General features: G+C 44.7%; 1 protein-coding gene across 1 annotated transcript in view; it reads left to right on the plus strand.

Moving 5' to 3' along the window:
- Positions 1-15,731, plus strand: part of LOC134540113 (guanine nucleotide exchange factor subunit Rich) — a 98,771-nt gene that overhangs the window by 54,359 nt on the left and 28,681 nt on the right. Inside the window, exons 15-16 of the mRNA XM_063382614.1 lie at positions 3,883-4,122; positions 10,278-10,392. Coding sequence (XP_063238684.1) covers positions 3,883-4,122; positions 10,278-10,392 — 355 coding nt within the window. The remainder of the gene's footprint in view (positions 1-3,882; positions 4,123-10,277; positions 10,393-15,731) is intronic.

The raw sequence follows: 15,731 nt of genomic DNA on the forward strand, positions 1-15,731 counted from the left end.
TGTGCTGTTAACAAGAGAAGAGTGTTGCAGTACGCCATTGTAAATGGACGATCGCCAAGGTATTCCTATCCATAAAAAAGGTAGCAAGTTAAATGTTTCAGACTACAGGCCCATTTCACTTCTAAGTGGTTTTGCTACAGTTTTTGATAAAATTGTATTTAAACATCTTGAATTTAACTTAAAAACATGATTAAAGGTCTTACAACACAGTTTTAGAACTGGTAAAACTACTTAACATGACAAACTTAGTTTCTTCTCTCAACCGTGTATATTCTGAAGTAATTACACGAGGTCAATACAATGCTTGTTATTTGGATTTAGCTCAAGCTTTCATCTCTGTCATTCAGAAAATTATGTTTATTAAATGCTTTAAATTTGGCCTAAGTGATAAATACTTATCCTGGTTATCTAGTTATCTTAATAACAGAAATTTTATATTATAATACAGAATGTAAAATCTAATCTACTTTTCAACATCTACATTGATGATATAATATTAGGATTAAAGAACTGAACTGGCACTCTTTTTGCTGATGATCTAATAGTTTACAAGAAAATTTCATCTTTATCATGACAGTTATCTTCTTCATTGTGACATTACTGTAACTGTTGCAACTCTATATTGGTACATATTAATAATGAAAAATATACTAACATTTCCTTCGCTAGTAAACTTTATCATATTGTGTATGAATACAAACTAGACAATACACCTATTTTAAAATCACAACATGTTAAAGATCAAAAGCTATTTTTCCATCGTCTTATTGAATCCCTTCTGTCTCATTCTAACAAAATACTTGGTCTCATCAAGTTTATTACCTTCAACACCAGAAATCTTGATTCCATCCTCTCTCTCTCTACACAGTTTTAGTAATATCTAAACTTGAATATGGTTCAATAATTTGGAACAGTATCAACAACACTGATAGTGAAAAACTCAACAGAGGTCAATTAAAAATTTATAATTTCATAAACAAAAAATAAACAATGGCAATATTATTGGTCTAAATTTTTATGTAGGTTCTCTTTCTACTAGAAGAAATATCTAATATTATATATTTGTATGTACTTGTTATAAATGTCATTTTATAATTGAAGTCTCAGCTATTAAAATTCATCAATTTAATAGTCTCAACCCACCTTTCTATGTACCCTTAATAACTCTAACGACATATCTATAGACTCATTACGCTTTACGATTGTGGTCTGGGCTAGAGGGCTTGACTTACATTGATACCAGAACTACTGTACGGGCGCCGCCGTGTGAAAGGGTACACAGACTCCTCTCGAGCGAGATTCAGCCCCTCTGCATCTCGCACACCTGGCCCGCTCTCAGGGCGTCCCACACGCAGCCATGCAGTAGATGTACACGTGGGCACAAGATGAAAGGAACACCATTTAAATCACACATATAGGTTTATTAAGAAGGTACACGCTCCCGTATACATCATCCTTTAAACAGTTGAAAAACCCGAGACACGAATCAGTTTATGTAACAATGTGGTCCACACATTTGACCACACAAGAATTACGTAAGGGTGATTGAATACTCACAGAGAGTAATAAGAATAATGATTTAAACAGCTGGCCGGCCGAGAGTAGCCCCAAGGAGAAACGTAAAAAGATCTAAAGGCTATGGAACATGAACGGGAAACTACTCAACAGTGCATACAAGCGGTGAGGTCCCCGGGGTGCTGACGCGGCTGCTCTCGGCTGGTAATGACGAAGAACTGGGGCGAGCGAATGCTCTGCATGGGTCACGTGGCATCTCTCGTGCCGAACCTAACTACCGTTAACGTTTTGATTGCGAGCTAAGGGCTGTTTAAAACTAGACACACAAAACACTCGTAAAATTATTATTGCACACTTTTTCGCAGCTAGAATGATTAAAACATGTAGTAATTTAAAAATTAATATTCAAACAGAGTCTAGCTTCGGCCGGACGCGGGTCTGCCTGGGAATGTCCAGTGCCGTCTTTATTTTATGCAAAATTTAATATAAGATTTATCAAACAAAACCATTCTGGCCTATCTGCCGTGCCACAGAAGAACTTTGGATAAAAAATAACGGTTATCAATTTAATTTATAATTATGTAAGGGGACGGAGTACTGAGGTTACGGCGCCCTCTCGCGGGAGTCTGTGGCGCGCCACTCAAACACACGCATGCATACAAGTCGACGGTGCAGATTCCAGGAAGGAGAGGTTAGGGATGCCCTGGACCGCAAAGGAAGCGAGGTCTGGCCAGGCTTAAAGGGGCAAAGCCCCGATCGACGTCACAATTAATATGTGAATTATTTACACCAACTAGTGATAAATATGTTAAAAAAGTTTCATCCTCTGCCCTATTTTAATGTAAACTTTATTATTCTTTAACTTTTATTTCCTTTTTTTATTATTGGTATACTATAATAGCTATGCTTAATCTTAATATATAATCCTCTGTTTGAGTTTTTTTGTTATTATGTAATTACATAATACATAGTGTAGCATCTCACCCATGTAAGTGTGCATTTAAACTTCACAAGAGAGAAATAGCTTCGTAAGTAAACTACGTCTCGGATTAAGATGTACTGATACCCGTTAAACACACAGAAAAATGTTAATCGGTCAGTAATTGAAAGTAGTAAGCATTATCGGAAATTGGGCGCCATTGCAGACTCTTGAAAATATTTAATATTAAGAAAATTACTTTACTCAGAAGAAAATGAAGTTAACATAATTCGTTAAGTAAACAAGAGCTTTATGATTTTCTATCTCAATCTGCATAGAACTTGACATTAATGTATGCAAAAGAAGATTTAGTTATAAATTACTTATTTAGAATATGGGATTATGTACTAGTTAAATATAGCTAACATTGAAATGCAATACTGTTGTAGTAGTGCAATTGATGAGACAGTTACCAATACATGAATTTTGAAATCTTTACATTAAATATCAGTTAGAGTCTACAAAATCCTCTACTTCAAACACTTGAATATCAACATTTCAAAAGTTACTCGGCTTAGCAAAGTCGAAAAAGACGTTATTGAATAATAACGTTACGTTACAAAAATAGTTATCTCTGGTATCCTCTACTAGAGTATATGGGGGAACATGCAAGGTTGAATTAAAGCACCTAAATAGGCTGTAAAGCAAATGAGAATCTAATATGAAAAATTAAAATAGAAGTTAAAAGAATGCTTCACTTGAATGTTAACTAATGAATTTATATCATTACTCAAAATTACACACAACACTTTCCAATACATTACACTACCAAGAATTATCATTTTGCAAGGAAAAACTACCTTAAGAGTAAAGTATTTCCACCGTAAGGTTTCAGTTAAATAAAGAAATCAAAATTTGTAATTTTTCTGTGTAGATATTTCTCCTCACCATTATTGTGTTTGTATTATAATGTTTTATTTTATAACTGCTTGTTTTGTGCCACCATGGTTGTGTGAAGTGCAGTCTGGGTGGTTTGTAACTGCTTGCGGGTGGTGCCTACCTGCATGCATGTGTCCTGTACATGGATCCCACCTTGCGTTGTGCAGTAGTGCCACATTCAGTGACTATATCTCTTGTGTATTTGTACATTGTGGTTTTGTAATTTTTGTTTTTTGTATTTAGTTTTTCCATGTCCATCATGAAAGTGTCATAGCGTTGGTAGGCATGTCATGAATCTCAATAAATAAAATTTAAAAAATCCATCCATCTTGCTAATCTGACATCCCTGCCTGAGTCTCAAAGGTGCTGGATGAAATACCTTGTGAATGTTCAGACACTCTAGTGTAGAGGACTATGGGCATGCAGTGAGCCGTCTATAACATGTGTGCATATGAGTGACTATCTCTTGTTCCACCAAAACACTATCACAGCACTGTGGATGGGTGCAGGTTCTCGAGGAGGAGGCAACCAGCAAGGAGCCCATCCCGGATGCCCTGCTCCCGAGCGTGGTGGAGTTCATCCAGGAGTTCCCAGTGTACCTGCAGACAGTGGTGCAGTGTGCCCGCAAGACAGAGATAGCCCTGTGGCCCTACCTGTTCTCGGCGGCTGGCAAGCCCAAGGACCTGTTCCAGCAGTGCCTGTCCACCAAGCTCCTGGACACTGCCGCCTCCTACCTCATCATCCTGCAGGTGAGTGTGACCATGTTACCCTGCATGTCCAAGGACCTGTTCCAGCAGTGCCTGTCCACCAAGTTCCTGGACACTGCAGCCTCCTACCTCATCATCCTGCAGGTGGGTGTGACCATGTTACCATGCATGTCCAAGGACCTGTTCCAGCAGTGCCTGTCCACCAAGTTCCTGGACACTGCAGCCTCCTACCTCATCATCCTGCAGGTGAGTGTGACCATGTTACCCTGCATGTCCAAGGACCTGTTCCAGCAGTGCCTGTCCACCAAGCTCCTGGACACTGCAGCATCCTACCTCATCATCCTGCAGGTGGGTGTGACCATGTTACGCTGCATATCCAAGGACCTGTTCCAGCAGTGCCTGTCCACCAAGCTCCTGGACACTGCAGCCTCCTACCTCATCATCCTGCAGGTGAGTGTGACCATGTTACCCTGCATGTCCAAGGACCTGTTCCAGCAGTGCCTGTCCACCAAGCTCCTGGACACTGCAGCCTCCTACCTCATCATCCTGCAGGTGAGTGTGACCATGTTACCCTGCATGTCCAAGGACCTGTTCCAGCAGTGCCTGTCCACCAAGCTCCTGGACACTGCAGCCTCCTACCTCATCATCCTGCAGGTGGGTGTGACCATGTTACGCTGCATATCCAAGGACCTGTTCCAGCAGTGCCTGTCCACCAAGCTCCTGGACACTGCAGCCTCCTACCTCATCATCCTGCAGGTGAGTGTGACCATGTTACCCTGCATGTCCAAGGACCTGTTCCAGCAGTGCCTGTCCACCAAGCTCCTGGACACTGCAGCCTCCTACCTCATCATCCTGCAGGTGAGTGTGACCATGTTACCCTGCATGTCCAAGGACCTGTTCCAGCAGTGCCTGTCCACCAAGCTCCTGGACACTGCAGCCTCCTACCTCATCATCCTGCAGGTGGGTGTGACCATGTTACCATGCATGTCCAAGGACCTGTTCCAGCAGTGCCTGTCCACCAAGTTCCTGGACACTGCAGCCTCCTACCTCATCATCCTGCAGGTGAGTGTGACCATGTTACCCTGCATGTCCAAGGACCTGTTCCAGCAGTGCCTGTCCACCAAGCTCCTGGACACTGCAGCCTCCTACCTCATCATCCTGCAGGTGAGTGTGACCATGTTACCCTGCATGTCCAAGGACCTGTTCCAGCAGTGCCTGTCCACCAAGTTCCTGGACACTGCAGCCTCCTACCTCATCATCCTGCAGGTGAGTGTGACCATGTTACCCTGCATGTCCAAGGACCTGTTCCAGCAGTGCCTGTCCACCAAGCTCCTGGACACTGCAGCCTCCTACCTCATCATCCTGCAGGTGAGTGTGACCATGTTACCCTGCATGTCCAAGGACCTGTTCCAGCAGTGCCTGTCCACCAAGTTCCTGGACACTGCAGCCTCCTACCTCATCATCCTGCAGGTGGGTGTGACCATGTTACCCTGCATGTCCAAGGACCTGTTCCAGCAGTGCCTGTCCACCAAGTTCCTGGACACTGCAGCCTCCTACCTCATCATCCTGCAGGTGAGTGTGACCATGTTACCCTGCATGTCCAAGGACCTGTTCCAGCAGTGCCTGTCCACCAAGCTCCTGGACACTGCAGCCTCCTACCTCATCATCCTGCAGGTGGGTGTGACCATGTTACCCTGCATGTCCAAGGACCTGTTCCAGCAGTGCCTGTCCACCAAGCTCGTGGACACTGCAGCCTCCTACCTCATCATCCTGCAGGTGAGTGTGACCATGTTACCCTGCATGTCCAAGGACCTGTTCCAGCAGTGCCTGTCCACCAAGTTCCTGGACACTGCAGCCTCCTACCTCATCATCCTGCAGGTGGGTGTGACCATGTTACGCTGCATATCCAAGGACCTGTTCCAGCAGTGCCTGTCCACCAAGCTCCTGGACACTGCAGCCTCCTACCTCATCATCCTGCAGGTGAGTGTGACCATGTTACCCTGCATGTCCAAGGACCTGTTCCAGCAGTGCCTGTCCTCCATGCTCCTGGACACTGCCGCCTCCTACCTCATCATCCTGCAGGTGGGTGTGACCATGTTACCCTGCATGTCCAAGGACCTGTTCCAGCAGTGCCTGTCCACCAAGCTCCTGGACACTGCCGCCTCCTACCTCATCATCCTGCAGGTGGGTGTGACCATGTTACGCTGCATATCCAAGGACCTGTTCCAGCAGTGCCTGTCCACCAAGCTCCTGGACACTGCCACCTCCTACCTCATCATCCTGCAGGTGAGTGTGACCATGTTACCCTGCATGTCCAAGGACCTGTTCCAGCAGTGCCTGTCCACCAAGCTCCTGGACACTGCCGCCTCCTACCTCATCATCCTGCAGGTGAGTGTGACCATGTTACCCTGCATGTCCAAGGACCTGTTCCAGCAGTGCCTGTCCACCAAGCTCCTGGACACTGCCGCCTCCTACCTCAACATCCTGCAGGTGGGTGTGACCATGTTACCCTGCATGTCCAAGGACCTGTTCCAGCAGTGCCTGTCCACCAAGCTCCTGGACACTGCCGCCTCCTACCTCATCATCCTGCAGGTGGGTGTGACCATGTTACGCTGCATATCCAAGGACCTGTTCCAGCAGTGCCTGTCCACCAAGCTCCTGGACACTGCCGCCTCCTACCTCATCATCCTGCAGGTGGGTGTGACCATGTTACGCTGCATGTCCAAGGAACTGTTCCAGCAGTGCCTGTCCTCCATGCTCCTGGACACTGCCGCCTCCTACCTCATCATCCTGCAGGTGGGTGTGACCATGTTACGCTGCATATCCAAGGACCTGTTCCAGCAGTGCCTGTCCACCAAGCTCCTGGACACTGCAGCCTCCTACCTCATCATCCTGCAGGTGGGTGTGACCATGTTACGCTGCATATCCAAGGACCTGTTCCAGCAGTGCCTGTCCACCAAGCTCCTGGACACTGCAGCCTCCTACCTCAACATCCTGCAGGTGAGTGTGACCATGTTACCCTGCATGTCCAAGGACCTGTTCCAGCAGTGCCTGTCCTCCATGCTCCTGGACACTGCCGCCTCCTACCTCATCATCCTGCAGGTTAGTGTGACCATGTTACCCTGCATGTCCAGGGACCTGTTCCAGCAGTGCCTGTCCACCAAGCTCCTGGACACTGCCGCCTCCTACCTCATCATCCTGCAGGTGGGTGTGACCATGTTACCCTGCATGTCCAAGGACCTGTTCCAGCAGTGCCTGTCCACCAAGCTCCTGGACACTGCCGCCTCCTACCTCATCATCCTGCAGGTGGGTGTGACCATGTTACGCTGCATGTCCAAGGACCTGTTCCAGCAGTGCCTGTCCTCCATGCTCCTGGACACTGCAGCCTCCTACCTCATCATCTCGCAGGTGGGTGTGACCATGTTACCCTGCATGTCCAAGGACCTGTTCCAGCAGTGCCTGTCCACCAAGCTCCTGGACACTGCCGCCTCCTACCTCATCATCCTGCAGGTGAGTGTGACCATGTTACCATGCATGTCCAAGGACCTGTTCCAGCAGTGCCTGTCCACCAAGTTCCTGGACACTGCCGCCTCCTACCTAATCATCCTGCAGGTGTGTGTGAACATGTTACCCTGCTTATCCAAGGACCTGTTCCAGCAGTGCCTGTCCACCAAGCTCCTGGACACTGCCACCTCCTACCTCATCATCCTGCAGGTGTGTGTGACCATGTTACCCTGCATGTCCAAGGACCTGTTCCAGCAGTGCCCGTCCACCAAGCTCCTGGACACTGCCGCCTCCTACCTCATCATCCTGCAGGTGGGTGTGACCATGTTACCATGCATGTCCAAGGACCTGGTCTAGAAGGGCATGTCCTTTCATGGTATCAAAACAAACCGAAATATTAGCTCTAAGGAAAACACCTTCAAGTTGGTTTTTGATTTGTTTAATCACAAAATTATATCTAACAAAAACATTTACTGAATAGTCTCTTGCATTTTAATAAAAATATTTTTCACATAATTACTTTCATGTACAATGCACATCATTATGTAACCATAATTAAACAGCATCTTAATATATACAACTCTCTCTGCATAATGTACTGTTCGAAAAGTTGTAGTGGCTAAATGAAATAGTTTTGCCACAAACACACAAAAATTCTGCTGTCTTGTAATTCTTTCTTTGTTACATGAGTATTGAAACACTGGTATGAGGTACCTCTGAAGGAGCGGAGCGGGGACTGTAACGTCTTGTTCGTGGTGTGAAGCACTGCATGGTAGCAGCTGCTGAACGAAACACTGGTAGCAGGTACCTCTGAAGGAGCGGAGCGTGGACTGTAACGTCTTGTTCGTGGTGTGAAGCACTGCATGGTAGCAGCTGCTGAAGGAAACACTGGTATGAGGTACCTCTGAAGGAGCGGAGCGGGGACTGTAACGTCTTGTTCGTGGTGTGAAGCACTGCATGGTAGCAGCTGCTGAAGGAAACACTGGTAGCAGGTACCTCTGAAGGAGCGGAGAGGGGACTGTAACGTCTTGTTCGTGGTGTGAAGCACTGCATGGTAGCAGCTGCTGAACGAAACACTGCTAGCAGGTACCTCTGAAGGAGCGGAGCGGGGACTGTAACGTCTTGTTCGTGGTGTGAAGCACTGCATGGTAGCAGCTGCTGAAGGAAACACTGGTAGCAGGTACCTCTGAAGGAGCGGAGCGGGGACTGTAACGTCTTGTTCGTGGTGTGAAGCACTGCATGGTAGCAGCTGCTGAAGGAAACACTGGTATGAGGTACCTCTGAAGGAGCGGAGCGGGGACTGTAACGTCTTGTTCGTGGTGTGAAGCACTGCATGGTAGCAGCTGCTGAAGGAATCACTGGTAGCAGGTACCTCTGAAGGAGCGGAGCGTGGACTGTAACGTCTTGTTCGTGGTGTGAAGCACTGCATGGTAGCAGCTGCTGAACGAAACACTGGTAGCAGGTACCTCTGAAGGAGCGGAGCGGGGACTGTAATGTCTTGTTCGTGGTGTGAAGCACTGCATGGTAGCAGCTGCTGAAGGAAACACTGGTAGCAGGTACCTCTGAAGGAGCAGAGCTGGGACTGTAACGTCTTGTTCGTGGTGTGAAGCACTGCATGATAGCAGCTGCTGAAGGAAACACTGGTAGCAGGTACCTCTGAAGGAGCAGAGCTGGGACTGTAACGTCTTGTTCGTGGTGTGAAGCACTGCATGGTAGCAGCTGCTGAAGGAAACACTGGTAGCAGGTACCTCTGAAGGAGCGGAGAGGGGACTGTAACGTCTTGTTCGTGGTGTGAAGCACTGCATGGTAGCAGCTGCTGAAGGAAACACTGGTAGCAGGTACCTCTGAAGGAGCAGAGCTGGGACTGTAACGTCTTGTTCGTGGTGTTGAGCACTGCATGGTAGCAGCTGCTGAAGGAAACACTGGTAGCAGGTACCTCTGAAGGAGCGGAGAGGGGACTGTAACGTCTTGTTCGTGGTGTGAAGCACTGCATGGTAGCAGCTGCTGAAGGAAACACTGGTAGCAGGTACCTCTGAAGGAGCGGAGAGGGGACTGTAACGTCTTGTTCGTGGTGTGAAGCACTGCATGGTAGCAGCTGCTGAAGGAAACACTGGTAGCAGGTACCTCTGAAGGAGCAAAGCTGGGACTGTAACGTCTTGTTCGTGGTGTGAAGCACTGCATGGTAGCAGCTGCTGAAGGAAACACTGGTAGCAGGTACCTCTGAAGGAGCGGAGAGGGGACTGTAACGTCTTGTTCGTGGTGTGAAGCACTGCATGGTAGCAGCTGCTGAAGGAAACACTGGTAGCAGGTACCTCTGAAGGAGCGGAGAGGGGACTGTAACGTCTTGTTCGTGGTGTGAAGCACTGCATGGTAGCAGCTGCTGAAGGAAACACTGGTAGCAGGTACCTCTGAAGGAGCAGAGCTGGGACTGTAACGTCTTGTTCGTGGTGTGAAGCACTGCATGGTAGCAGCTGCTGAAGGAAACACTGGTAGCAGGTACCTCTGAAGGAGCGGAGAGGGGACTGTAACGTCTTGTTCGTGGTGTGAAGCACTGCATGGTAGTAGCTGCTGAGGGAAATGTTGTGTTAGATTAGTCTCATGTATAGTTAAACACATTTCATATTAGTGTTTAGGTTTTAATATTTGTGTACTTCCTAAAGTATATTATGTTACTGTATGATTGCTGTGTCCAGAATCTGGAGCCGTCCACGGTGAGCAGGCAGTATGCCACCTTGCTGCTGGATGCTGCGCTGGACCAGTCCAAGTGGGAGTTGTCTAAGGAGCTTGTGCGCTTTCTCAGGGCCATAGGTGAGCGTCACTCCGACATCCTGACTGTATACAGTAAACCATCGACTTTCAAAACTAATGTGCTTTCAGGCATATTTTATGAACTGAATGTTTATAAGTCAATGAGGGACCATAATGTAGGGATAAAATTTGACCTTTTATTATACAGCGACGACCGCACGGGGACGTTAACTGAATTCAAGGCCATCTCAGGCTTGACAGCCGCAGTTACGATTCTGGACAGCTGTGGTCACTAACGCCACTTGAGGGCGTCGGCAGCGCCGACACTACCGCGCTCGCGCGGAGGTAACGACAACCTCTCTCCCCCTTATGTCTCAGGCCGCTAGGTGGCACCTCTGGTTACTCCATTACCCCCTAGCTTGACACACTCGTCGGTCACAAGTCGATTTATTAGTACTTCTCGCCACCAAAAGATAGCGCCTCAGTCGCGCAGTCACGCCAGTAAGATCTAATTTTTTTTATGCCGGACCCCTTCGGGTGGGCTCGGTAATTTTCGGCTCAGAGCCTACCCCCCTCCCATTCTCTAGAGACCCCGCGCTTATGATATACTGGTGATATCCCGCTCTGAAGGGACTTCGGTGCTCGCCTCCTGACTGACTGGTACCGTTTGTAACTGCGATCTTCGGCGAATCATCAACATCGCAACGTATATTATGTAGTCTTCTCAGACTAGAGGGATGAAGTCCCTATCTAAAATTAAGAGTAACCAGTCAGTAGTTTAGTTAAAAGTAGAGAAACTTAGTATTTTATATATATTTTTTTTTAATTAATCATGATGACTTCCGTGTCTACCGCGCATCGTGGTTCGGGTTTTCGGAGACGAGACGCCCTCTCCTGAGCGCCAGGACCAACACCCTGTTTTGTTAAGTCTTGACGTCATCCCCCCCTTTAATTTCCCTCTATTGGCCTTTTGCGCCATTTAAGTATACTGTCTGGAAACAGGTCTGATTCTTTGGAATTTGGACTTCTGTTTCAGACAGGGTTCCAAGTTTGGGGCAGCCAAATTCCTCTGCTAGAACCTCTGTAATCGGTTCCTGAGCAGAATCCACCATCTTTAGGCCTACTACCTCGATCACCGTCCACCTACAGCCCCGGGTGATACCTGCATAATTCTATCATTTTATTCACGAACTCAAAAATAGTGTAACCCAGTTAAGACAGCGGACAGTAAAAGCAGTTCGAGGAGACGAAATTTATATAATGTTTTGCAAGGATTATATGTACAACCTGTAAAGTTACCAATGTTAATTTCATTCATGGTTTTTAAATATTGTTATTTTTGTTAAACATTCAGGGCCGGCCCGATAGTAAATAAGTTCAAAGAATATAATATAATAAGTGTAATTGTGAGGAATTTAAGTAAGATCACTTATCAATGAATAAAACAGATGTTACTAAGGAAAATTTAATCTATAAAAAAGAAAGAACAATGATTAATAAAATAAGGAAGTCTATAGACGTAACAGTTGTTTTTATTTATTTAATATATAATAACGATCCTTTTTCTCCCAAGTGTTCGTAGGGAGTCTCTAAATTTTCTTTGTTTACTTCTAGTGTCGCCTCTGTTGTTGACTTTTATAGTTATTAATTGAGGGCCCCAGTAATCAGAGTTTTCAAATCTTTTTACCTTATTATTTACTTATTCTTTAAGACACTTATTTTTCCTCAATACTTCATGTTTCGAGTACCAACGATCAGGGATGTTTCCTATTGCACTTATTCAGTTTATCCTCTAATATAAATGTTTGTAGATGATACTGAACCTGACAATGTGTGTGTCAGAGGATGTGCAATCGTACTAAGTATTGCTTTAGAGTTATTACTGCAGTAAAGTAAATTAAACGTACTGACAATTGCTGCTTTTTATTTGTCTTTTTTGTTCCCTTTTATATGTAGTTTGAAACAATCATTTAAATTTTTTGCAAGTTATAATTTTTATTGTCAATTATTTTGATATTCACTGAAGTGAGTTGGGCTCATACAGTGAGTTTGTGGGTTTTAGTGTGCGAATTGCCTCGAATTAGCCATCGCACATGTTTAGATTAATATAATAGATTAAATATAAATAATAAATTGGCATTATTGGCATTTTAGAAAAAATTCACTTATTAAGTAAATGTGAGTTGACACTTTTGACAGTTATAAAGGAAATCGTACTGTAAGAATGCCGCAGGGAAATATAGCAAACACCACGATGTTCATGGAGTTGTTGACTTTGAACTGGGGACTAAGCTGTGTATGAACACTTGGTCCAGGGGCTACGCCCCATTGAGCCCGATGTGCTCCCAGCTCTGTCATCACTAGCGAGTGCCACGAGTGATGTGGGCGTGTGCCCCTAAGGGGACAGGGGGGAGCACAGTAGCCTCGGTGCCACAGTCTCGTTAAATTATTAAAGTAACTCTCTTTTTATTTCAACTCCACTGGCTCTTTCTTTTCAGTGAATGTTTACGTACTTTGTATGTGTGTTGTTTGTTAACCACCAGGTGGACTATTACATTTCAGAATGCACCTCCCGGCTTGTTACTGAAGTGTCCTGGGACTCACTTCATCTCAGTACCCATTGAACTGCTCAATGGGTAAACATTAAAAAATAAACAATAACCCCAGTTATGTACCAGGAGGCAACAAGAAAATTAATTGGTGAAAAAAGATTCAGAGATAGCCAGTCAGCGGGTAAGCCACACTGAGTTCATGACAAGAATATATCACAATCATCATGGCACAAAATGCCATTGACAATTAGCTAGGAATAAATAAACCGCCTTAAGGGCAGCAAGGCAAAAGCTCACAGGGGTATAAGATCTATAGCAATCAAACATAATTTACATTATTGGAAATCTACAACTTGTAACTGATAAAGATTACTTGTTATGTTACAAAGACAGGCAAGATAACAAGGGGATCATTTACAAGCGAGATATATGATATTAAATATCCCATTAGAAATAATGTCTGTTAAATTTGAGTATAATCTGACAGTCATAGCTGAAAGACATGTACAAAGGTATACAGTAAATTATATTAAAAGATTCAGGGCATTTTAAAGAAAAATAAATAAATGTAATGGCACCAGCGTTCAGGGGAATTCACACTATACCAGAAATACTCTTGTCTACTACAGTGACATAATCAAAAGATGTAAGTGTCATCTCAGAAATGTCAACGAGCCTGAAAGACCCCTAAGGACACAAAACCCAGAAGCTTGACCGAATAACGTGGAACCAAGAGGCACATTGGGAGTTATTATGTCGTAATAGAAATAGCAACGAAAATAATATATAACATGCCCAAAGGCAACCAACACAATTTAATCCAAGCAAGAACTGAGACGGCAATGGCCAAAACGCATAATTTTGACAAAAACATTAAAGTACGAAAAGCTACTTGAAGGGTGGTGTCTCCTTACACCAGTCGACAGATGCCATGACTCACCTCGGAAGAGCTCGCTGGGACACGAACTATGTTGTATGAGTGGTGAAGCTCCCTGGAAACAATTCCTTAAACACCCTGAGGGTGCGCACATGAAACCAGGAGCGGGGGAGGGAGGGATAGGGAGTGGAAGCAGAGCAAGGCGGGGGAAGGAGGGGTGGGGAGCAAGAAGGGATGAGACGTGATGAGGGGCATCGTGACTTCTTCAAGTCCGTTGCATTGTTCACCACTAATATCTTAATCACTATTTTATATTGTAACATGTTTGTGACTTAAAATAACACGGATATTATTGTTAACGTAATGATGTTTTACTCTAGTAATGTATGTGGCACGATTGGAATATAATTGCAGTATGATAAAATGCCATCAGCGTGGGCGTGGAGGCACTGACCAGTCGCCACAAAGTGCTCTTTCCACCCCAGTTTGACGCTGAAATCCCCGGAGACACGATACACTTACCACACCCGAGGATCTTGGCTTAGCATCTTTGGTCCGTAATTCTGTTTATTTAATTTTTATCAGTTAAAACATATTCTTACTATCTTTGGTACATGTCTCAGGCAGAAGAATGCTTGAATAAATAATTACCCCTGACTTTACTAGACTTTGAAACTAATGGAGTCATTTCTGTTTGGCCATAAGGGTGACCAATTACCGGTATACCGATTCTTGCTGCAGGGAGTTTTATCTGTAATGTAAGTATATTTTTTAAGCTAATATAAGTTTTAATTTTAGCAAGGGCATGTAACCAGCAGTATGGAACTAAGCTTGTTACATCGTGAACTGGTGTTGGCTCCCAACCACGCGGCTATCAGGTGTCAGGCTGGCGTGTGGGATGCCTCCAACACCCCACTGGATAAATCACCAAGTACGCGTGTCCGACGCAATGAGCGGACCTGGTCTTCTCGATGAAGGAGTGTTTCTTAATCAGGAGGTAATTTTTGATTCTCATCCCCACTTCTACCATGGCACATCTTGAGGGGGAGTCTCACTAGGCACTAGTGACGGCACCCAATAGAAACAACCTTGCGAGCTGAGTATATTCTGAATGTGCCTCCAATACATAATGCATATTAATGTGAAAGGCCTTTAATTAGGAATTATATGTTTTGGAAAATTCTTTAACCAGCAGCAATCTGCAATTGTGCCACTTCCATTCAGGTTTTTTGAGAGGAACTCCGGCTGTTACCTTGGCTGCCAGGCTGCAGTACTGTGCTGTGGGCTTCTGTAGTTCACTCAGAGTTTAATGTTACTGACTTGATGTAAGTTTTTGGACATACGCCATTGCTAAGAACTTTTTCTGTTGAAGAAAAACTAATAAATAAAATAAATAAATAAAAATAAAAATACTCAAAAAAAGATACAAAAAACACACAAAATTAAGCAAACAATTGCTGTTGTCAACAAGGATATGAACACCACAAAATATTCCGAAACAGGAATATGGTCAGCAAACAAAGAAAAAACAAAGAAAAATGTACTAAGAGAACGAAAAAATCCCCACAAATGATGACAACACAAAAATATTGAAACCCAAAATAATTCAGCACAACAGTTGAAGCGAGACAAAAAAACATGACAAAACAAAAAAAACAAACAAATACAATAGTTTTACCTAAACAGAAACAAGCGACGTTTCGGGAACTGCTATCTGCTCCCGTCCTCAGGCAGAGACGCACATGGTACGGAAACACAGGTGCGACTCCGTACCATGTGCGTCTCTGCCTGAGGACGGGAGCAGATAGCAGTTCCCGAAACGTCGCTTGTTTCTGTTTAGGTAAAACTATTGTATTTGTTTTTTTTTTTTTTTTTGTTTTGTCATGTTTTTTTGTCTCGCTTCAACTGTTGTGCTGAATTATTTTGGGTTTCAATATTTTTGTGTTGTCATCATTTGTGGGGATTTTTTC

Source organism: Bacillus rossius, chromosome 16, assembly GCF_032445375.1.
Source record: "Bacillus rossius redtenbacheri isolate Brsri chromosome 16, Brsri_v3, whole genome shotgun sequence".
Classification (NCBI taxonomy): Eukaryota; Metazoa; Arthropoda; class Insecta; order Phasmatodea; family Bacillidae; genus Bacillus; species Bacillus rossius.